This window comes from Nuphar pumila, chromosome 14, assembly GCF_984573655.1.
Source record: "Nuphar pumila chromosome 14, dmNupPumi1.hap1.1, whole genome shotgun sequence".
Taxonomy (NCBI): Eukaryota; Viridiplantae; Streptophyta; class Magnoliopsida; order Nymphaeales; family Nymphaeaceae; genus Nuphar; species Nuphar pumila.
The window spans coordinates 35003679-35026827 of record NC_143262.1 but is presented as its reverse complement, the minus strand read 5'-3'; the positions used below and the strand labels follow the sequence as shown (position 1 = coordinate 35026827).

Below are 23149 nucleotides of genomic sequence, written 5' to 3'. Positions count from 1 at the left end.
CATGCAGGAGATCGTTGCGAGTCTAGCTTCCGTTCTCCAAAGACACAACAATTTGAGAGACTTACTTGATATATATTGAAACTCCCAAAACCTTCGAGCTTGCTTTGCAAGGTTGCACCCTTGATAAGTTGTGACCCTTTTCAGGGTTTCTGAATCATATTAAAATATCACATTATAGTTGTAAAACATTTTATTCGAAAGTATTGTCTTGAAAAAACTTAGGCGCACTTTCGCAACCTGCAAGACTTCCAATTTTCGCCTTTGCAAAACTGTGCATCTGAAAACTGGATTCGCATAAGGAATCCTTTTAAAAGGAACTGTTGTGCACAAGTGCAACTCGCATCCTTCAAAAATTAGCAAGGACAGAATATATAGAAGGCTGCATCGACTTGTATACCATAACTGCGAGCATGAGAACATTATAGTGTGATAGCAAAGTACTAAGTAATACTCGACATGCAAAATCGCACATTGAGCGAAAGAAGTATAAGCAAACCGCACGAGGTATAAATTTGTACATCGATTGAATACCTAAACCAGCAAGTAACTATGCAAACAGGGCATGAGGTACGAAACCATACATCAGTCACATATCTAAGCAAGCAAGTAAATGTGCAAATAAGGAACACGGTATGAATTTATATCTCAACCAATAAGTGTGCAAGCAAGTAAATACGCAAGGCAGATAAGTACAGGAAGGAAATAAAGTATGACTTAGGCATATCTAGCATGACTGTTTTAGTTATTTCAACTTAATTCAATTCATATACTGCCCTTTTTGCGCAACTTTCCCCTACCTTGGGATGTCGTGCAGCTGCGTACGCCTACGTGTGAGGATAATACGAGGGTTGAGCCGCGGAGCACGATCGGGACCTGTTGCGTAAGCTGCAAAGGTACGTTATTAGTATGCATTTAAATGAATAGGGAAAACGACAACCAAGGACTGGGATCTCGGCTTCTCTACAAAACAAGGCAGGGATCAACGGTCCCTGCCGACCTAAACAGAACGGGGTAGGCTCCAATGACCCATGCCGCCAAAGGAAACAGGTGCAGGGGCCACCCACCCTTGTCGGATATTTAAAGAAGGGTAGACAGACAACTAAGAGAGAGGCAGGGGCAAGGCCCCTGCTGGGTTTCCAAAACGGGAAGGCAGGAGCCGAAGGCTCCTGCTGGCTTTAAAGGAAGGGCAGGCAGACAACTAAGAGAGAGGCAGGGGCCATCGGCCCCTGCTGGGGTTCCAAAATAGGAAGGCAGAAGCCGAAGGCTCCTGCTGGCTTTAAAGGAAGGGCAGGGGCCTTCGGCCCCTACCAGAAAGAGAAATGGTAGTGGCCCCTGCCAGAAAAATGAGCAGAGAGAGGGAACAGATGGTGGCAGGTGGCGGGTCGCTGATGCCAGCTCGAAGAGCGAGATGGCCAGCGACGGTGGCCGACAGTCGGAGGTCGGCAGCTACGAGAAACTCAGGCAACAAGGGTTGTCGGGTTGTCTGCTGAGGCAACCAACGTAAGAGGAGAGAGGAGGGGCAAGTGGCGGCCGTTAGCGGTGTAGCCGGAGGTCGCTGCTCGCAACAAGGGGGGGGGGGGGGGAGTGCCGCAGAGGCCACTGGCCCCCTTATTGGCCCTCCGGCAACCTCAAGAGAGAGAGAGAGGCGCCAGGGGCTCGTAGGCCGCCTGCTGGTCCTTCGATGGCCACAAAAGGAGAGGGATTAGAAGAGGGGGAGGAGAAGGGGAAAAAGGCATACCTTTCGAGGTCACCGGCGATGGTTGCAGCGGCGGCGGCGATCGGATCAGAGGGGAGGCGTCGGTGGTGTTGTTGTGCGCAGGGCACAAAGAGGGTCGAGAGGGAGGGGAGGAGGAGAGAAGGGAGGGTGTGCCCATCCTCCCCTCCTGTGATGCTCTTAAAGAGCTCGGGGAGGGTAGAAAATCAGGGAAACCCTCAAGGGGTTTCCTTATCCTGCCGAGGAGTGGAGCGGCGCGGGTGAGGGGTTGCGGCGCACAGGGGAGGGTTTGTTTTTAAACAACTCCTCCCTCTGTGTCGGGTTTTAAAACCCTACCGTTAACGGGCCCGGGTCGGGTCCCGACCGGACCCGGCTCGGGTCCGATTTTTTTTTTTTTTTTTGACGTGGGTTTTACACAAGAGATGTATTGTGTTTTAGCCCATGGTTGACTTGTTACTCTTGTTCTAGTAGCTGAACATACTTGGTTTTGAGTGTATTTTTACGTAGACAAGAGATGCTTTTGGTCCATGTTGGCATGTATTCTCTTGTTCTTGTCGTAGATGCACTCATTTCAAGTATTATTATATGTAGACAAGAGGTTCTTTTGCACACCTTTGTGTGTGTCTTGGGCCTTTAATGACATTATATTAATATTCTTGATCTAGTAGCTCATACACTTGATTTACGGGTTTTGGAGGGCTAATGAGGTAGTTGCTTGTAGTGGATGAACTACTTTTGAAAATTGCAAAATTTCTTGTGTTTTTAGATACAAGTGAATCATATCTATGATATGTTTTTAAATCAAATTGATATTTTAGCATATATTAAGTGCTTACAGTTTTTCGGCCACTTTTTTATTTGATATACAAAATAAGTCTTTTTTTGTCTCAAATGATATTCATTTTCGAATCTAGGGTGAATGTTTTAATATACTTAGTCAAATCATGCTTCTTATTTATAACATTTGTTTGGCATAGATCTTCTCCCTAAAAAATGTAAAAAGCTATATTATGCATGTTAATCTTTATAAAGCCCCTCTTATTGAAGATCATATTCGTCATGCCTTTGGACTTTTTATCAGTGTTCTTTCAAAAATCTTTTGAACTCTTGGGTTCATTTTTTGACTAAAGTATGTTTGGAGCATGTTCATTAATGATTTCTTTAAGTATTAATTTATTTTATGATAGTAAATGCATATGCTCATTATGGCCCTTGAGGCCCTCATTCAATAAAGCATATGTAGTTTATGCCTCTTCGTAGGCTTATTGTGGTGTCCCTTAGTGGACCTTTTTGTTATTCCCCATTATGGGGTTGTGTGTGTCCAATGTTGGACCTTATGAATGCATTATGCATTCTTGCAATTCGTTTCCGCTCACTCTTTAGCATGATATTTGTTTCTTTTTAATTTTGGGTTTTCTTTTCTAAGAGTAATTATCCTATTATGCATAAATTTTGCACCTTGTTAGGAATGTTCCATTTCAGTAAAGTGCAAAGATATTTTTTACTTGTTCTTTGTTGTTATTCCACAGGATCTTGGAGATAGGACAAAGAGAAGTACCCTGCATGGTTCGGGAAATGTGTTCCCTTTAGAAGACAATTGGAGGAAGGCATTTTCAAGTTTCAATTGCATCATTGCCGAAGCCTCTTGGAGTCTTCCCCTTTTTTCAATCTTTTCGTTTCCCCGCAAAGATTGAGGGGGGGTGTTAAAATATGTGTACTCGTACACATATATTTTGAAATATAATCCTTAAATGTACATATATATATTTATATATATATATAAAGATACGTATACATATATATATGTATACATATCTCTATTTATATATATATATATATATATAAATATATATATTTTTTATCTTCTTAAAATACCCTCAAGGGTATTCTTGTAATTTAACATTTTACGCATATTCCAATTGGAATATGCATTGTAATTTTTCCTTTAATTTTTCTGTTTTTATTTTTTTATTTTTTGTTTTCATAAACCATTGGGGGTCTCCCAATAGAGACGTTGGGAGCCCCCAACGGTCACAAATGTGACCGTTGGGGGCTCTCCAACGTCTCCTTTGGGAGCCCCCAAGGTGGCTCCTTTTTGTGCTTATAAATAGGGGATTTCCCCTTTGTATTTCCTAAGACTTGGAGGAGCTCTTGCTCCATTGTAAGGGGTTTTTACCCTCTTCTTCCTTTTCTTCAATAATATTCAACTTATGACTTTAAGTCATATTTTTGCCCCTTGTGTGGGTTTATGTGTTAGCACATTATGTGCTTGTGTTGTTCCCTTTAAATGGGTTTATTCGCACTTAATGTGCATGTGTATGGGTTCATTATTGAACCTAATGTATTCAAAGCCACTTTCTAACAGGCATCACTTGGCTGACAAAATTTTAGTAGGAAGGATGTTGGGAGAGGAAGAGAAAAAAACAAGGGGGAAAAAAGCTTGTTAGCCAGTAAAACTGTCTTTAAGAACTTAAGAAGATGATGGAACAAACCATCCAGATAGACCTAAATGAGCCCAAATCCCTTGAGTCCAAGTCTGAGTTCGATGTCATTCTTCAAATTAAAAATTATGGAAAAATACACGATACTACATCAGGCATCTACTGAAAATGTTCAAGCATGCCCTTAATAAAAATGAAGCCAAGAAATTTCCAAGTTCAACTAACCAACATGATAGAAAACAAATTGAAGGTGAGTTGCTTCTCAGGAATTTGTAAAGGAGACAAAGTCAAAGAGTGTTATTAATTGGCTGTCTACTAGGGTTATGATATCATGTTAGATGTATCTTTGTTCTTTTAAGTTTGGCAATGGCTCTCCTGAGTGAGGGTCCTTTAAAACCATGCTGGCATCACTTGGTTGACAAAATTTTAGTAGGAAGGATGTTGGGAGAGGAAGAGAAAAAAACAAGAGGGAAAAAAGCTTGTTAGCCAGTAAAACTGTCTTTAAGAACTTAAAAAGATGATGGAACAAACCATCCAGATAGACCTAAATGAGCCCAAATCCCTTGAGTCCAAGTCTGAGTTCGATGTCATTCTTCAAATTAGGGTGCAGACAATAAATAAATAAATAAATAAAATAATATATATATATGTGTGTGCGTGTGTAGTATCTTCGTAAAAGTATAATGTATTAAGTAAAATTTCTCATTTATGCAGAATAATGAAGTTATTATATGGAAATCTCAGTGCAAAATGACTTTAATATTGGCAATGCCCATGTGATGCTTAGAGAAATCAAGGGTATGATGAAGACATCTTGAACCATACCTGTGAAATACATCGTGACAACCAAGTTAATAATGGAGAGAAATAGCTATTTTAAAAAAACTCCTACAATGAAGAAAGGCAAGTCCTATAGAATCGCTACTTCGGGAGGAAAAGTATCCAACACTAAATAACCCAAAAAAATATTAACCAAATTTCAAAGAAACATTTCAGTGTCATGGCCAGCGAATTACGGTGCATGGTGTCTTCAAATACAATAGGCAAAGGCAAGTTACAAGTTCAAGTGCAAAATTTCCTATACATTGTTACCTTTTCAATCAAAGGATCTTTTATGTCGGCAGTATCTGCAAATCTCACATATGCTTCATCCCTTGCATTTAAGAAATATAGCACAAATAATATTATTAGCATTTTCCAAAAAAGTTTATGCTTTGCATATCGATGAAAGCTCTCAACAGTCCTCACATTGGCTCTGGGAGTTCTTCCTCCTTCAGTAAACCATCTTTGACAAGTTCTTCCAGAGAAATAAGAAGTGTATTACCACAGTTTGCATCCTGCAGCCAAGTATATATCATCTCAGACAACTCAGCCGCTATATGACAATGCAGTTACACAGTACTAAGAGGAAAACTAGAGTACAGTTTACATGAGAACTCCAGTGTTTGGTAGGGGAAACTGGATGATGAAATTGAATCCAACTGAATTCATTGAAACAAGAAGTTGAACGCCGCACAGCATAACAGACAATATGTCATGCATACATAACTTTGTTATGATTTAGCTCCATTTTGGATCCACAACATAGCATAAATTCTCAAACAATTTTCAAATGCAAATGCAAATGCAAATGCAAAAATTCAAACTACAACTATCAGTAGCTTGTAGCCATGAGAATACAGCATCTCTTGTCAAGGTACATCATTTTGCTTGTGCTACTGCACATGACTGTCTAATTGATTTAGACTTTGCAACTTACTGGCATTTACACTACGCTTAGTGCAACTATCATAAATAATACCTGGCCTGCATAGGGGGACCCATCTTCACCGCCTTTCCGCCCCGGTGGAACTAGAGGGAGAACCTGTTCAAATTAAGAAAAAACTTAAAAGAATGATCACACAAAGATGATTGCAATATTACAAATAAACCGTCAAAGGACCGTGAATAACAGAAACAACTAAGAAAAGGAAGAATTCAGAAAAAAAAAACGAAATAAATACAATAAAAGAATGGCGTGGCCCTAACATGACATATTTTGGTGAAATGGCAGCGAGAATAGGGAAACAAATATCACCATTCTCATAACAAGCTCAAGTAGAATGTACATTCATCAAGCCTATCTGTTATTGGGTAACAAATGCAACAAAAAAAAGTAAATCCACAGGTATTCCTAAGAATACAAATATCACTACCAATGCACAAAATTTTCAGGGTTAAGATACAAAATAGAGTTCGACATCTTCAAGAAAACCATGAAGTTCAGAAAAACCTAATTAAAGCAAACGAGACTCAAGGCCCCATTCAGGTTGAACTAAATTCAATTCAGGCCAAGCGTTGCTAATTTAGCAGAAAAAATCTAAACACATTCCACAACCTTCAACCGAACAACCGCAATTCCAAAAATTCAGTCCAATTAAGACGAAGAAACAGCTAATCAAAAGGCACCATGACCGAATTTTCACCTGCCAAACGGAGCAACCGGCGGAATGCAGCCAATCCAGGAAGCGGAACGCCCCGTCGCCGAGATCGCCGATGCCGTAGGGACCCGGCAGGGAGCTGGGGTGGAGCAAGACGCCCGCAAGCCTTCGGTCTTTAGCCTCCTTCCTGGGGTACCACTCGCCGTAATCCTCTGGTAGGTCCTCGCCCACTGCGAAGTCCGCGGCACTGCGCAGAGGGCTTCTGGCCGCGGCCGGTTTGAACCCCAAACCTGATTTCCGTGGAGAGAGCGTAGGAAGAGGAGAGAGACGCTTAACGAAATGGGGTTGCTTGGTGGGCGGTGGGGAAGATGGAAGTAAGGAGAGAGTGTGGTAGTGAAGAGACAGCGCCATTCTCCGCAGCCAACACAGTAACGGCGAGAGAGAGAGAGAGAGATTTCCAGTAGTAAGTGCCGTTCAAAAAGGATCCAACCCTCCTGACATATGGCACAGAGGTACGTCGATCTTGACCGTCTAATTGATGCATCTGGATATATGGCTAAGATCAGTTTACATCAGCTGAGAATGTAATTAATCCCAACTGTTCGTTGAACGGCTAAGATTGAATGTTAAGATGGATCCCATCACTTCATTTACTGAGTCCTTAGTTTGATAAATCCCAATGACTTCACTGTAATCAATGGATCCTTAACTTGAGCCTTGCGGTGAGGAATAATACCCTCCTCCCAAAACATGGAGTCCGGACTCGGGTGCAATATGATTGCACAAAAATAAAAATTGTGCATTAAGCACTCGATCGCCCTCTGGGCTTGGGCCCCACACCTGACAGGATCAGGTGCTTGTGCAATCATATTGCACCTAATCTTTTCAACTTCACATGTACAATAAGAGCCAACCCCTTAGCCAAGTCCTCGTAAACAATATCGCTCGATTCGGTGTAGGGTGTTAACGGGTCGGTCTTATTCGTACCCGATTTGGACCAAACCCTATAGGATTGAGGTACGATGACCCAGGTCTGAACCAGAAGGACGGATTAATACATGAACTCAGGTATAGTTTGTGAAATTTTATACCAGACCTGGGTCATTATAATAAACCAGTTTAGATCTGAGTTCAAACCCTATACCATACCCAAAAATTTGGTCCAAGTCTGATTTCATCTGAGTCTGAATCAAATTTGGTCCAACACAACCGTCGACAACCTAATTCAGTGCAATGCAGGGTTTCATTTGTGCTTTTTGAATCTATTGATATTTTACTTTGATATTACTATGGAATGTGCCCAAAGGGTTTTTTGTTTTTGTACGGTAACGGTGCTCCCCCATTTGATGATTAGTTGTGCCTAGAGAGAGAAAGAGAGGAACATTCACCATTCAACATTACCAAAATACATCCAACAAAATATTGGATGGGAGAGAAACAAAAAAGTAACATAAAAGCAAAACAATCACAATCTAGATGGTGATTGTGCATAGTTCAGAGTACAAGCAGATCAACCCCTCCCCCTACTATGTAATTGTGAGATATGACCAGTTGGGCGAAGCCTTTAGAAATCGAATTTGATTTCCCCAAAAAAAATATTTCCAGATCACTCACCAAGAGAGAAAGAGAGAGAGAGAGTAACATTGTTACGGTGGGGTATACATGTCCTCTCGCCAAATGCCAGACTTATCAGCCATGTATAAAAGTTGCTCAACTTTTCAACTATTACATCCATCCTTTATTCGAATGTATATGAGTATCTTTGTTAGAGAATAACTCATTTGATATTCTTTTGTTAAAAATATAATTATTGAATTTTTGTTTACCAAACCGTGATCAACCGTGTGATTCCAATTGTGTTTTTAAAACAAGAGGGTAAAAGAAATCGATTGAAAACGTGAAATGTAGTAATGTACACACATAAAGTTAGGCAGCTTTTTGTTTTTTTATAAGCAAGTTGATGTTAGACAGAGTCACAGATCCCATCAGCACATGAAAGTGAAAAAAGAAAGAAAGAAAAAAAAAGAATCAATTGCAATGCTTCGATAGATGGTTCACTGGGACAGATGGATGGGCAATATCCCTCCCCTGGAAGCGTACAGGAGGTTTTCTCTTCAGAATAAAGAATGACAGAAAAAAAAAAAGTGGCAGCTTTTTGTAAATAGATTTATGCAAGACATTTGATTGTTTTCTTTTTTACATTTTACATGCTGAAAGTAGAAGAAGATTAATAAGAGTCGGCTCTGATAAGATCCTATTCAGGCAAGCTTTTACATGTAAAGGTTCAAACTGATAGGGTTTGACTCAAATCTGAACACAGATTCATCACAAAATACTTATTTGAATCCAATGTGAGTTCGAAACTAACTGATTAAGCAAACCCGAATCCTACATGAATACATATTTGGATCTTATCAATCAAAGGATCCATATCTATAATTAAATTTTTTTATTTGAATTGGATCTGACCAAACCCAATCCATTTGGATATCTAGTCCTCACTTGATGCTACTTGGACTGGGCTGGGGACCATTGCCAATGTTTGCCAACAAGCTCCGTAGGGTTGGAGCGCTAGAAGTCTCACACCCATTGTGGGCATTTCTAGCCCAAACCCAAATCTTGACCAAGATCCAACCAAGGTCCTGCCTCTGTCTATTTCAACTATAATCCATATCCAATAGACCAAACTTGATCCCTGGCCTGCTCATGTCAGTGCCAATGTGATGCAGGAATGGAGCAAAGTGAACTGGGTCTAGCAGGGTCCATTCATATCCATTTGAGTTTTCAGATTTTTTTTATCTTTTTGTTTGGATATTGGATCATTATGTCTGATCCATATTGTTAGGATAAGTTTTATCTTTTTATTTTTAGAAGGTTATGAAATTAGGTAGTTTGTTTAATTCATAATTAAGAAATTTTTAGTTATTTATACACGAGAGATTTTGTAATTAAGCAGTGGATTGGGATATTAAAATAAGTTATTTTTAGTTTTACTTTATTTTCTCATTATTTTCTTATTTTTTTTTATTTTTTCTTAGATAATCTTTAGTTGAATGATATTTTAATAAATTGGATTTACATCGAATCAGAGCAAACGATCATTGTCTCGATCCCATTCGAGGGATGATCCTGTTGGTTTCATGGGATTCATCTATCTAAACCTAGGGAGCGGGTTTTTATAGATTACATGTTTTATAACTAGCGGGATCAACATCAAGCATAGCAGCATGCCCAATCACTTCAACAATCTACAGTGGCCCCCAACCATTACCGTGATACATCCATGTCCGTGGTGTCGCAATTTAACGAAGATTTTTATGTGGTTGGAGTGTGCACCTATGAACGATCATAGGCACTCATTCACTCCCCAGTGATGCATTGTGGAGTTGTGATTGAGGTGGCAGCCAACTGTTGTGGTTCGACCATCAACCCCTTGGTCGCTCCCTATTGCCCCTCACTATTTTTCTCATCTTTTTCTTCTCCTCCACCACCACATGTCCCTTCTTTTTCTCCCACCTTCTCCTCTTTGTTCCCCTCTTACCCAACCACCCATCCAAAGGTATATGACGCAATCACCACCACCACGAGCTTCCCCATCTTCACCCACCACCACCCCTATTTTGGCCCACCAAATCTTAATAGGAACCCAGCCAAACTCTGAACCAAATACACCATGGAAGAGGAGCTCCATCGACCAACATCTGGTCGGCCACCTATCGCTGGCCAAGCTTGCCTGCCGGGATTTCCCCCCTTGGTGAAAACCCTTCCCGATCTGCCACTCAAACCAGCGATGGGGAGAGGTGGTTCTGACCTTTTCTTTACCCATACAGACTACCGGGACACCGATCGATCCCTCTTTGACGATTATTCATTAGACAAGAGAGGCCGGCGAGACTTTGTCACACCGGTGACAAGGCCTTCCTACCACCCAATGAACCATGTAGTTGGGGAGGGTGGGGTGGCTCCAAGCCCTAACTACCTACACCATCTCCCATCCCCCGTTAGCACAATGGGTCGGTAAGGCTGAACCGGATCTAATCCGAACCGATTCAGCTCGATTAATACCTTATCAAATTCGATTCACCTTGGTTTTCATGGCACTGAAACTGATTTCACTAATCAAAACCAATTCCCCAGCCCACATCCTCATTTAAATTGTGGATTTGACCCAAAATTCGACTCTAGCTTTTCCAAACCCAACCCCTTCACACCGAGATCCAACCCAAAACCCTACAAACCCAACCTAATACTACCAAAAAATCCAAAATTCTCAACCAACCTATAAACTGCATATGAACCATCAAACTTTTGACCCAAAGCCATCAAACTCACCCAAAACTGAAGTTGTATACAACATTGAAGCATTTGCTACCAAGTTAGGTATTTTAGAGTTCTCAAACTATCGAGATCCAATTAACATCATTAAATGAACCTGTGTGATAAATTACTTGTTCGAGCACTAACGATTCTTAGATTTTTGCAAAGTCAGATTGGCATCTACTCAACTTTGTTTGGTAGCCAAGATATCATGGTTCGAGTTACAGAGAAAACGTGAGAGCAAAGGAATGAACAAAGATCTAACATGGATCAAGATGAAACAATTGATGTGGATCCGGTTCACAAAACAACCATTACTCATTGTTGCTCTGAAACTTACCCAAACTCAGCTAGATAATATCCTCGTAGGGCCTTGCTTAAATGAACTCTCTCCAAAACCAGTTCACAAACTTCCCAAATGCCTATAGACACCCCCATTTTTTACAAAGTTATTTCATGACAGGATATATTTACTTTCATCCATATTGTTTTTAGTATTTTCAGATATTGGATTCATCAACCTCACTCAACAAGGCTTCTCGCTCACAATTATTGACATCAAGAGAAAACCCTCATGTGAAACAAGGTACTAGCTTAGTATGTAGACCAACCTCATTTGGCTAGACCTCTCTACCTATATGAGCCAAGCACCATAAGAGACCTTCACATTGGTCTATTGTAGATACCTTTACCCACGATTTTTGAAAAGAATGAAAGAAAGCAAGGTTTTTTCACTTTAAATTTGTTTTTAAAATAGATCCAAAATGGATTCAGATTTCGAGAAGGTGTAGGGACTGGTCTTCAAGGTAAAGAGACTTTCGTCCTCTGACGAGTAGGGATCAGCTAAACCAAGAATCCTTGATCTTTATTTTAGGTGATGGCGTTGGAGACATTTGTACCTTCATAGTTAAGACCTAAAAAAAGTCGTGTTCAGAGGTGGGAGCCATTGAAACTAAAAAAAATCATAAAAGACGATAAGCGTAAACACATTAGATAAATCCAATCTTAAGAAATACATAAAATAAATAAAATATGAATAAAAATGGGAACCATGTCTTACCTCGAGCTTAAGTAGCCCCTTTCTACGATGTTTGACAAGTGTGGGGGATCATAGGTAGTACTTCGGCTAAGTACGTGCTCCAAAGAAGATGAGACGAGGCTTATCTGGACTACAGGCTAGGTCGACTAGGATGAAGAGAGTAGGTCGGATAGGCTAGGTTTCACAGAGGGTTCAATAGAGTATAAACATGAATGCATAAAATTCCAGATCCTCTAAACAGAGGAGAATATGTCCCATCTTTTGAAGTGGATCCAGATACATTTCTTGCATATCCGAAATCAATCTAGATGGATGATTGTGGCTAGCATAGGTTCAAACGAACGAGTCGGGTTTAGTTTTCTCGGTTGGGGTTTCAGTTTAAGAAAATGTATTTTTAAATGAATGGCCTTTTATTCCTATTTTTTTGGAAGGCTTACCAATTCCAAGGGCGTGCAAAATAGTTATTGATGACAAGTTGGCCTCAGGAGACGTTAACGACAAGTTACACTAATGACAACTAGCGTTAACAACAAGTTTGGCACTAATGACAAGTTAGGTTGTCATTAGACCTAGGTTGATGACTTGTGTTTGCCCTGGTGACAATCGGTGGAGCTCTGACGACAACTTAGAGTGTCACCAGGGGATGGTGACATCATATCTTTGAAAGGAAAAATGCTCTAATGACACTTTAAGGATGCTGATGACACTTCATGGATGATGATGGTTGCAAAGAACTGTTGACGACAATTCAACGAGGTCTAATGATACTATAACTTGTCGTTAGAGACTGAAAAATTATTTTCATTATAACTTTTGATTTTGATGCCCAATTAAGGTGGTTTTTGGCTTGGTGAAAAGCTGAGAACCTCTTCTTTAACTTTTTTTTTGGTCAAAATCTAAAACAGATAGTTTTGAGGGTCAAAAATCATATTAAAAGTATTTTTGCTTAGGAGAAAGATGAGTTTTTAAACAAAAAACATCTCAGTCAAAAATTGAGTGTCTACAGATGTCCTTCTTTGTTATTAAGCATGCAAAGCTCGATCGATAACAAAGAAGTATACACATTGGCCTTTGAGGAGAGCGAAAGATCGACTCTGACAAAGTATTTTTGAAAAGAGATCTTTTGTTAAAAGACATAGACATCTTGACAGTTGACGTTAGATAAAGATGTATATGTAGCTTAACGTGAGGGTCTTCCTTGGGCGTCTGACACGCTACATAGGTAGAAAGGTCTGGCCAAAATAGTTGGACTATAGACTAAGCTAACACCATGTTTCACGCAAGGGCTTTTCCTTGAACTCGATGTTGTAAGCAAGAAGTCTTGCTTGAACACGATTAGGCAAAAACAAAATAAGTGACTGGTTGCTAGAAATCGTACTAAAGACAACTGATGTTTTTGACAAAGACAAAGACTTTTTCTAAAAAGAAGAAGACATAGACAAACTTTTTGGGGAAAAAGCATCAAATAGATTGAGACATTATTGACACAGAATGAAACCGATGTCCAGAGATGCGCCCTTGGGATAGATGCTGGGTTTAGGATGGTTCATGTGCTCATCAAGAGGGGTATTAGATTGCTCAATCAATCTGTTAGGACAACCTAAGGACCTAATGTTAATCGTAAGATGAGATTGGGTAGGTTTTTTTTAAGGGTTTTACTAAGATTCATGCAAGAAACATGTTAGGAAAATACAATATGCATGATAAAATAGATGAAATATGCATGATATGTGTGAAAAAGTGTGCATAAAATGATTACTGGGAGGACCTGTCGGGGCAAGGATGCTCATCATTCCAGACAGCCGCTAACAACAAGTTGGATTATCGTTACGGGTGCCACTAATGACAACTTATGCCAGTGATAATGCAAGGTTGTACTTGAAATCCATCTTTTTTTGCTCTGAGGACAACTTGACTTGTTGTTAAAGAAGTTTTCAAAGTCGATGACAATAACTCGGTTGTCATTAGAGGCTTTTCTTTCTGCTCTGATAATAAGTTAAGGTATTAGGCTCTTCATTTTAAAAACTTTCCCTGAGGGCTAATGATGACTTCTGAACTTGACGACTCTGTTGACAATAACTGACCTTGCTCTGACGATAACCAGTTTATCATTAGCATATATTCGGTACTTTTTTAAAGTTCGAGAGCTTGGTTCTATATCAGTCAATTTTGTGTGCCTTTTTTCTTAATTTTCTATATATTTTCATCTAACATTTTTCCTTGTTTTGATGTTTTGTGGCTGACCCATGAGCACCATTGCATAGAGGAAGGAGACGTGGTAAGGCTAATTTTTTATGTTTGTCCTTTTCCTTTTGCCGCTTTATTGATTTTGCCCTTTTCTTTTACAAAATTTGAGGGATATTGTGCCCTCGAGTACCTTTCCTGCCTGGTTTATGAATCGAGTACCATATTCAAGTTTTTCCATAAGGTGTACTTGATATTCTTTCATTTGCTGATGGTCATTCGACTTTGCTCCTTTAAGGTGAATGGGGCCCTTATTTTGGCACTCACGAAATGGTGAAATTTGTGCACCAACACCTTTTGGCTTCTGATGAGGAAGATGATGATTACTCTAAATGAGTGCATCACCATTTTGAGGCTCACTCCTCCTCCTCGGGACCAGACCATTGAGTATTGTTTTTTCCTGAATTGCCCTCCTTACAACGAGCAGACTGCCTTGTGAAACCTGACTGGTGAGGCATAATGGCTGCATATGGATCATGACGAGGTCTCATGCTTGTCTCTGCGATCCTTGTGGGAGGCATACCATAATTTTACTGATACCACGAACTTGTTCGAGCAAAGTGTGAAGAGATTGAGGGGTAACTTTAAGCTATGCCTAGTGGCCTTTGTTGTCTCTGACGAGATTCAGGAGCTCATGGACCTTCATCATGCTCACTTGCTAAAGACCTGGCCTTGTCATGGAAGGCACCTCTCATTGGGCACAACGGCTTTGGCTTGTTTGTGCTACGGCTTGAGTTCTTGTACATATCGTCGAGACAAGGGCTTTATTGGCATCAAGGTTCTCTTGAAGATCTGGTTCTATGAGCACCTCTCAAATTTCCACCCTTCTCAGGTTCTTTCGACGAGTATCTTGCTAAAAAAATACACAGATTTCACAAGATCTTTGAGATGTCGATCCTTGAAAGTTTATTGCAGACTGCTCAACGACCTGACTAAAGATTCTATCACTTGGGATATTCTGCCCTCAGTTACTTTTGGTCCACTCAAGTTCACTATGTCGACTCCTCAAAAGGTTCTCTGGTTGGCAGATCCTTATTACAGGATCATGTATCATCATGACCGGTGCTTGCACTATTTTTCATAAATTCAAGGAATCATGTTTAACTGGGTTTTTTTAAGACAAGCTGGAGGAAATTAAATTGGATTCCAATGAATGGATTGCTTGCTTGTACATGGTTACCTCTTATTAGCATTCTACTATACCAATTTTGAGGGCTTTTGAGGGTTCTAGCACTACTGCTGACCTTGACCATTGGTGGGAAAATGTATGACCCGATTTTGATTTCACTTACTCTCCTTGAGATCCTCAGTGATGATTTTATAATTTGCATGATGTTTTGATGCTTGGAATAAATAAAATGAATGATATTTTTCCCTTTTGTGCAATTTTCACAAATGCAATAAATGAATGAAATTTTTGTGATTTTTTTTTTTTTGTAAATGAATACGCATGAAAACTATGCATGAATGCGAATGTGTATCGGATGCATGCAGAGTTGGGAAAAAGAGGGCACCAATGTATGCAATGTGCCTCCGCAGTATGCTCTGAAAATGGTCCAACGACAACTCACGTTGTCAGTCGAGGTAGACGCTAATGACAATTTAAGATGAGAAGTTGTCATTATCGAAAATCGGAGTTGGGTACTTGGACTTGAAATGCAACAAAAAGATTAACAACCTAAGTTGTCGTTAGAGGACTGGACCTGGGTCCAACGACCCAATTCGCTGACCACAAACTTAAGAGGGCAAACAACATTCGCGGGTGCAGGACAATTTAGTGCTAGGTCATGTTTAAAACCAAATTGGGCACATTTTTCTGCCATTTTTCAAAATTTCTAGCCTTTCCTAAAAAGATTTGAAGTATTTTAGCAACACATGGCCTCTACGAGTGGAAGGGTGTCGGATTCCACAAAGCAAACCCTTTTAACCTCAAAAAATCATGCGGGTATGAGGTAGGCCAAAAAACCCTTTTTCTTAAAATTCCCTTTTTTGATTTTTTGGATATGTTTGCCCAATTGGGTTGGTGCAAACATTTTCTTGGGTAAAAAACAGAAGCATAGAGGTTCTTTTCATGGATGAAAATGCCAAATCGAACATTGACCCTTCATTTTTCAAAAAAATCCCTAAATTGGGTTTTTGGGTAAAATCCTAGCAAAAATGCAAGCTTTTAGGCCTAAAATGCTTGAAAACATGCTTAGAAGTATTTTGGGGGTATTTTAGAAATTTAGATTTAGGATTTAAAAAAGAATAGCCAAACTATTATCGAAAACCATGAGATGTTGACGACAATTTGTCGTTGACGTTAGTATTAACGACAATTCTGAAGGCACTAATGATAATGCTTGCACTGATGAGTTATCGTCAGCGGACTCAGTCTAAGAGCTGACAACAACGATACTTGTCATCAATGACAGTCATTTCTGGGCCAAGGCTGACTCATCATCAGCGATCTCTTCCAGCCATAGTGACAAAAGTTTTTATCGGCAATTTTTCATTTTTCAAAAATTGAAAAAATTCCATAAATCTCACATTTTGGCAAAATCTCGACAATAAAAAATCAATTAAAAATTATAAAAAATTATAAGAAAATATTAACAAACATTATTTAAAAATGAAAATACAGGATTTTTTTGCGATAAATGGCCATTTAAAACGTAAATATCACTTTTAAACCATGATATTTATGTTTTTTTATAAATCTCATGATATTTTGAAAATCTCGCAAGAAATTGTCGTTTTAAATTCAAGCAATTTCTCGAAATATTATCACAAGATTTTCATAAATCTTGCGATATTTGTCACACTATTTCCAGCCTTTGACGACAACATAATTCATCATTAGAGGCCCTTTCATGACAACATGAGGTTGTCATTAGAGGTCCTTTGACAACAACTTTAGGTTGTTAGAGATTGTTCCAATGACTCTGCTGAAATGAGAAACATAATTTCACTACAAGAAAAACTCTAACTAGCGATGGCAATTTGCGACGGATTTTTTTTTGTCGCAAACTTGTGATGAATTAGCTAGAGAAAACAATCTGTCGCTAACATTTGAATTATTTACAGAATTAGGGACGAAAAAATTTTTGCCGCGATTTCGGCGCTAATTAGCGATGGATTTGTGACAGAAAAATTTTGTCTCAAACGCCGTCACAACTTCACGACGGATCAGCGGCAGGAATTTTTTGTCATTACTTCATCGTAAATTTGCGATGACGTTTGCGACAAAATTTTGCCATCGCGAATCTGTCGCTAAATTTCCCGTAAATCCCTAATGTGAGCCCCCTTTCTTTTCCTTTCTCTCTTCTCGTTGCTCACCCTCCCTTATCTCCCTTCCGACGACCTCCTCCCTTCCCTTCTCTCCCTTCCGGCGACTGCCTCTCTCTCTGGCAACCTCCTCCCTTCCCTTCTCCACCTTTCGGCGATCGCCTCTCTCTCCGGCCACACCGACCGACGCCCATCCCTCTCTGGCCACACCGACCGACGCCATCTCCCCTTCTTCCCTCAGCGACCCCGCCGGTGACCCACCACTTGTTCCTCCAGCTTCGGCAACTCGATCGAAGTCCACCAGCGACCACGTTAGTGAGCTCGCCTCCCGTACCCTCGCACCTCCCTTATGTCCCTCTTTCCAATCTGTCGACAGGAGACCCGCCTCCCTGCCACTGGTATTTTCTGACAGGGGGGCGGAGCCCCCCAAACCTTGTTTAAGCAACAGCGGCAGAGGGATCTGCCCCCCTGCCGTTGTGTTTGCTCGGCCGGCAGGAGGCGGAGCCCCCCTGCCACTGGTATTTTCGGGCAAGGGGGCCCTGCAGTTGTGTTTGCTCGGCCAACAGGGGGGCCCGCACCCCTGCTGCTGGTATTTTTTGTTAGGGGCTCTGCCCCCTGCCCTTGTTTAAGCAACAACAGCAGAGGGATCCGCCCTCTGCCGTTGTGTTTACTCGGCCGACAGGGGGCCCGCACCCCTGCCATTGGTACTTTTCGGCAGGGGGGGGCGTCCCCTGCCGCTGATACTTTTTGGTAGGGGGCTCCACCTATTTTCTTCTGCTTCTCTCTGTATCTTTGTCTTTGGCCGACAAGAGTAATGTGCATTGCAGGTGCGTAACATAGCGAAAAGCGTGATGCTTAATGCTAAACATCACATGCAACTTAAAATGCTATGCGAAAAGAAACAAGCAAAATGCAAATCAGGTAAATACTCATGGTGAGTAAGTGATGCAAGCACATCACAGGTTATTTAATTTCTTGAATGCAATATTTTTTTGTTCACACACTCACTTAGTTGTGGATATCTGGAACTGCTTTGATGGTGTTTGGAGATCATGCTGAGCATGATTTTAATGTATGAAAATAGAAGTGTTCTTATTTTTGGAGTTCGGATTTCATGCTAGTCATTGTAGTAATTAGCGGGATATTAGAGTGTATTTGTTGCAAGTACATGTTTGACATTGTTTTGATATGAATGATTTGAATGTATTTCGATGTTTGATGTGTCTGTATTCATGCTTGCATGAAGTTATTTTCAATTTGATTATGCCTTTCATATGAAATTGTATCATAAAAACATGCTTTAAATGAATGTATCGTGTTATGAATGGGTTTGCACATGAAAATGAATGATAAGTTATCAATGCTTCAAACATGCTTCAAATGAATGGTTTTGCACATGAAAATATTAAGTTATCAATGCATGCATCGTAGTTCTTGTGATTGAATGGCATCATATATATATATATGTGTGTGTGTGTGTGTGTGTGTGTGTGTGATATATTAAATCATTACATCCACCATGAATGCTTGATAAATTAGATATTTTCTTCATCATAGCATTCTTATAATTCTCTTTTAACTAGTTAGGATAATATCTGTAACATCATACGACAAAATGACTGCCAACTGTTAATGGATGTACTATAGGATAGTTGACAATGAGGTATCGATTGAATATATGGATAGTGTTGACAGTTTTATTAAATTTGCAATGGCAAGTGTCAGTACAGTGGATCTCATAGGTCGGATCAGGTGCCTCTGCACGATGTGTAAGAACAATCGATTTATAGAACCTCATGGTGTTAGACATCACCTATACAGGAAGGGTTTTATGAGTGATTATCAGAATTGGATGCTTTATGGTGAAGAATTTTGAAACAATTTTGATGCATGGGTGGATGTGATGCACGATAATCCATATATATGTGGATTTGATATTTGATACTGTAGGACCAGAATTGGGTTCTGCTATGGGTCTTAGTGATGTACCAACTCGGGTAGAGGAAGAAGCAACAAATGATGCAGCTAGTAGATTTTATGATTTACTTAGAGATGTTGATGAGCCACTTTGGAATGGTTGCGAGAGTCACACTATCTTGTATGAAGTTATTCAACTAATGAATTTGAAGTCCGAGTATAATTTGAGTCAATCATATTTTGACCATTTGTGCTCTATTGTGAAGAGTATGTTGCCCAAATATGAGAAATTGCCACAAAATTTCTATCGTGCAAAGGTTATGATGGTCAACGCTTTAGATATGAGGTATAAAAAGATAGATGCTTGTCCAAATCACTGCATGTTGTATTTCAAAGATTAAGAAAATAGCAGATCATGTCTATCATGTGGGCATCCTCGATTCAATCCAAAGACAAGGGGCAATGGTAGCACGAGGTCAAAAGAAGTGTCATACAAGTCGCTCCGCTACTTCCCTTTCACCCCTAGATTGCAACGATTGTATGTCTTCGAGGACAGCTACACACATGAGATGGCATGCAATAAAAGTTCGACATGATGAAGACAAGATCACATATTTTGTTGACGCGGAAGCTTGGAAGCACTTTGATCGTACTCATCAGACCTTCGCAATGGAAGTGAGAAATGCTAGGCTCGATTTATGTACAGATGGATTTAATCCATTTGAGGGTAGATCAACCCCATACTCGTGTTGGCCAGTATTTGTCACCCCATACAACCTTTCTCCAAGCTTGTGTATAAAATGTCAAAATCTTTTCTTGTCTCTATTGATCCCTGACCCAACGTCTCCAGGCCAAAATCTTGATGTATATTTAAGGCCATTGATTGATGAAGTGAAAATACTGTGGGATGACGGTGTTCTCACGTACGATGCCCAAAAAAATAAAACTTCAATATGAAGGTTATTGTTCTATGGACAATTAGTGACTTCTTTGCATATGGTATGTTATCTGGTTGGAGCATACATGGGAGGTTGGTATGTCCGTACTATATAGAGGATACAAAATCTTTTAGATTGATGCATGAAATGAAACCATGTTAGTTTGATTGTCACCGTTGATTTCTACTCAGCGACCATTCATTCTGATGACAAAGAAATATGTTCAAAGCAGGCACAACTGAAATAGATGGTTCACCTATGGTTGTCTGGCATAGAGATTTTAAGATGATTGTGGTACTTTCCATATGGACATACAGATGCCTTTAGTGCAAGGCCCTTCTTTGGATTTGGGAAGGATCACAATTGGACAAAGAAATCTATATTTTGGGAACTACCATATTAGCCGACCTTATTGATACGACATAATTTTGATGTGATGCATACGAAGAAAAATGTGTTTGATAATATGTCCAATACGATAATGAATGTCAAAGAGAAAATAAAGGATAATTCGAAGGCTCGTATGGATTTAAAAGTAATATGTAAAAGACCAGAATTGGAACTCAAAGAGTATAATGGCAAAGTACTGAAACAAAATACAAGGTACATGCTTGGACCAGATCAAGTAAAGCAGGTATGCCAGTGGTTGAAACAGTTGAGATTTCTAGATGGATATGTCTCTAACATTGTTCGGGTAATGAAGATAGATGAGGAACAATTATATGGGTTGAAGAGCCATGATTGTTATGTTATCATGCAACGGTTTATTCCCCTAGCATTCCATAATACGTTAGACAAACCTATATGGGGGGTATTATTCGAGTTGAGTCAATTTTTTAGACATTGTGTGCATCGGAAGTTGTAGTAACTGAGGTAAAGAATCTAGAGGATTCTGTCGTCACTACTATTTGTCAGCTAGAGAAGATATTTCCTCCAACATTTTTTGACGTTATGGAACATGTGATCATACACTTGCCATATGAACTTAGGGTTGGTGGTCTTGTGCAATATCAGTGGATGTACCCATTTGAAAGGTTTTTTTTTTTATATTTTTCTCTCTAATGCTATTGGAAATTTATTGTATTACGAGATGTATATTGTTGACAGATGCATGTTTGACCTCAAAAAAAAAGGTTTAGAATAAAGCAAGAGTGAAGGGTTCAATTTGTGAGGCGTATATTTTAGAAGAGATTTCAAATTTCTCATCTATATACTTTGAGCCTCACATTCCAATACGTTACACTTGCCCACCTCGTAATGATGATAGAGATCAAGTTATTATGGCTGACAAACTATCGCTATTTAAACCACTTGGGAATGCCTTTGGCAGTTGCCGGTTAAGACTCTTGGAAGATCAAGAGCAAGATGCAACACAAATCTATATCCTTTTTAATTGCTTAGAGATCGACCCCTACATCGAGTAAGTATACATAATATGTTACACTAAGTTCTCTACGTACATGGTTCGGTAATATAATTATTTGTTAAGTGCAGGCAATTTGATCTGGAGTTGCGAAAAGAACTTTCCCATCTCACTGATCCAGAATTACAAAAAGAACGCGAAAATAAGTTTGTGGCATGGTTGAAAGAGTTGGTAAGGATGATGACATGCATTCTTTCTGTGTAAACAACAATATGTTACTTAATTGATCATATTTACAATCATTGTTTATGCTTGTAGGTTCGACATGGTGATGTTAATGACCAAGGAATATGTAATTTACAAAATGGTCTGACTAAAGTTGTGCAATGTTACAACAAATACATCGTAAATGATTATTGATTCCATACAAAAGACTATGGTGTAAACAAGTCAACGATGAATAGTAGTGTATGTGTCAAGAGTAACAGTTACGGTGAAAATAAACTTGACTACTACGGTGTTATTAAAGAAATAATGGAGTTGACTTACTTAGGCTTAAATAACAGGGTAACTTTATTCAAGTGTCATTGGTTTGATCCCATAGCAACACGAGTCGACAAAGCCTCAGGCATTGTAGAGGTGAATCATAAATCAAGGTTTGGAACATATGAACCATTCATATTAGTATCGCAAGCTCAACAAGTTTACTATACTTTATATCTGAATACAAGGAAGTCATATAGAAATGAATGGTGGGCGGTTTGCAAGGTGAAATCTAAACTATACCCCGAGAAGATCAGTTACAAGAAGACAAGATTGTTGAAGATGGTGATTACTATCAATTAGATGATATGCATGACTTCTCTTATAGTCACGATGTCACACATGGTTTGCATGTCACATCTCTATTATCCGATGACACACGTATGGAAGAATGTGATCCAAATAATATACCAAGTGGATGAATGCCCAATGAAGAAGAAGACAAAGAAGACGAAGATGAGGAGTAAGAAGAAGAATATGAAAGTCAAACAAGTGATGAGGAAGCATACTTGAGCTAGTGAAATACATCTTGTAATACATACCACATCACTTTCTCATATGCTCTTATTTTTGTAGTTTGGAGACCATGCTAGTCATGGTAGTAGTTAGCAGGATATTTGAGTGTGTTTGTTGCAGGTACATGTTTGACATTGATGTAATATGAATGATTTGAATGTATTGTCATGTTTGATGTGACTGTATCCATGCTTGCATGAAGTTATTTTTGATTTGATTAAGTATCTATGGAATTGCATATCATGTAACTGATCCAAATAACATTTTTATTTGTTAGAATATGGTTCGTGGAGGTAACAGTGGTCGAGCACCCAGTGGTCGAGGACCAAGTGGAGGCCGTGGGACATCATTAGGTAGATGTCTTTATGTTATATTTAAATATAGGCATTCATTATGTTTTTGCTTATATATTGATATAAAAATTGTTACT

General features: G+C 39.5%; 1 protein-coding gene across 1 annotated transcript in view; it reads right to left on the bottom strand.

Moving 5' to 3' along the window:
- DPE1 (disproportionating enzyme) overlaps nt 1-7029 on the bottom strand; it is an 87257-nt gene extending 80228 nt beyond the window's left edge. The window contains exons 1-4 of the mRNA XM_089986750.1: nt 6621-7029; nt 5957-6019; nt 5404-5492; nt 5248-5308 (exon numbers count right to left, since the gene is read on the bottom strand). Coding sequence (XP_089842876.1) covers nt 5248-5308; nt 5404-5492; nt 5957-6019; nt 6621-6986 — 579 coding nt within the window. The 5' untranslated portion in view covers nt 6987-7029. The remainder of the gene's footprint in view (nt 1-5247; nt 5309-5403; nt 5493-5956; nt 6020-6620) is intronic.
- Between the last annotated feature and the right edge of the window lie 16120 nt (nt 7030-23149).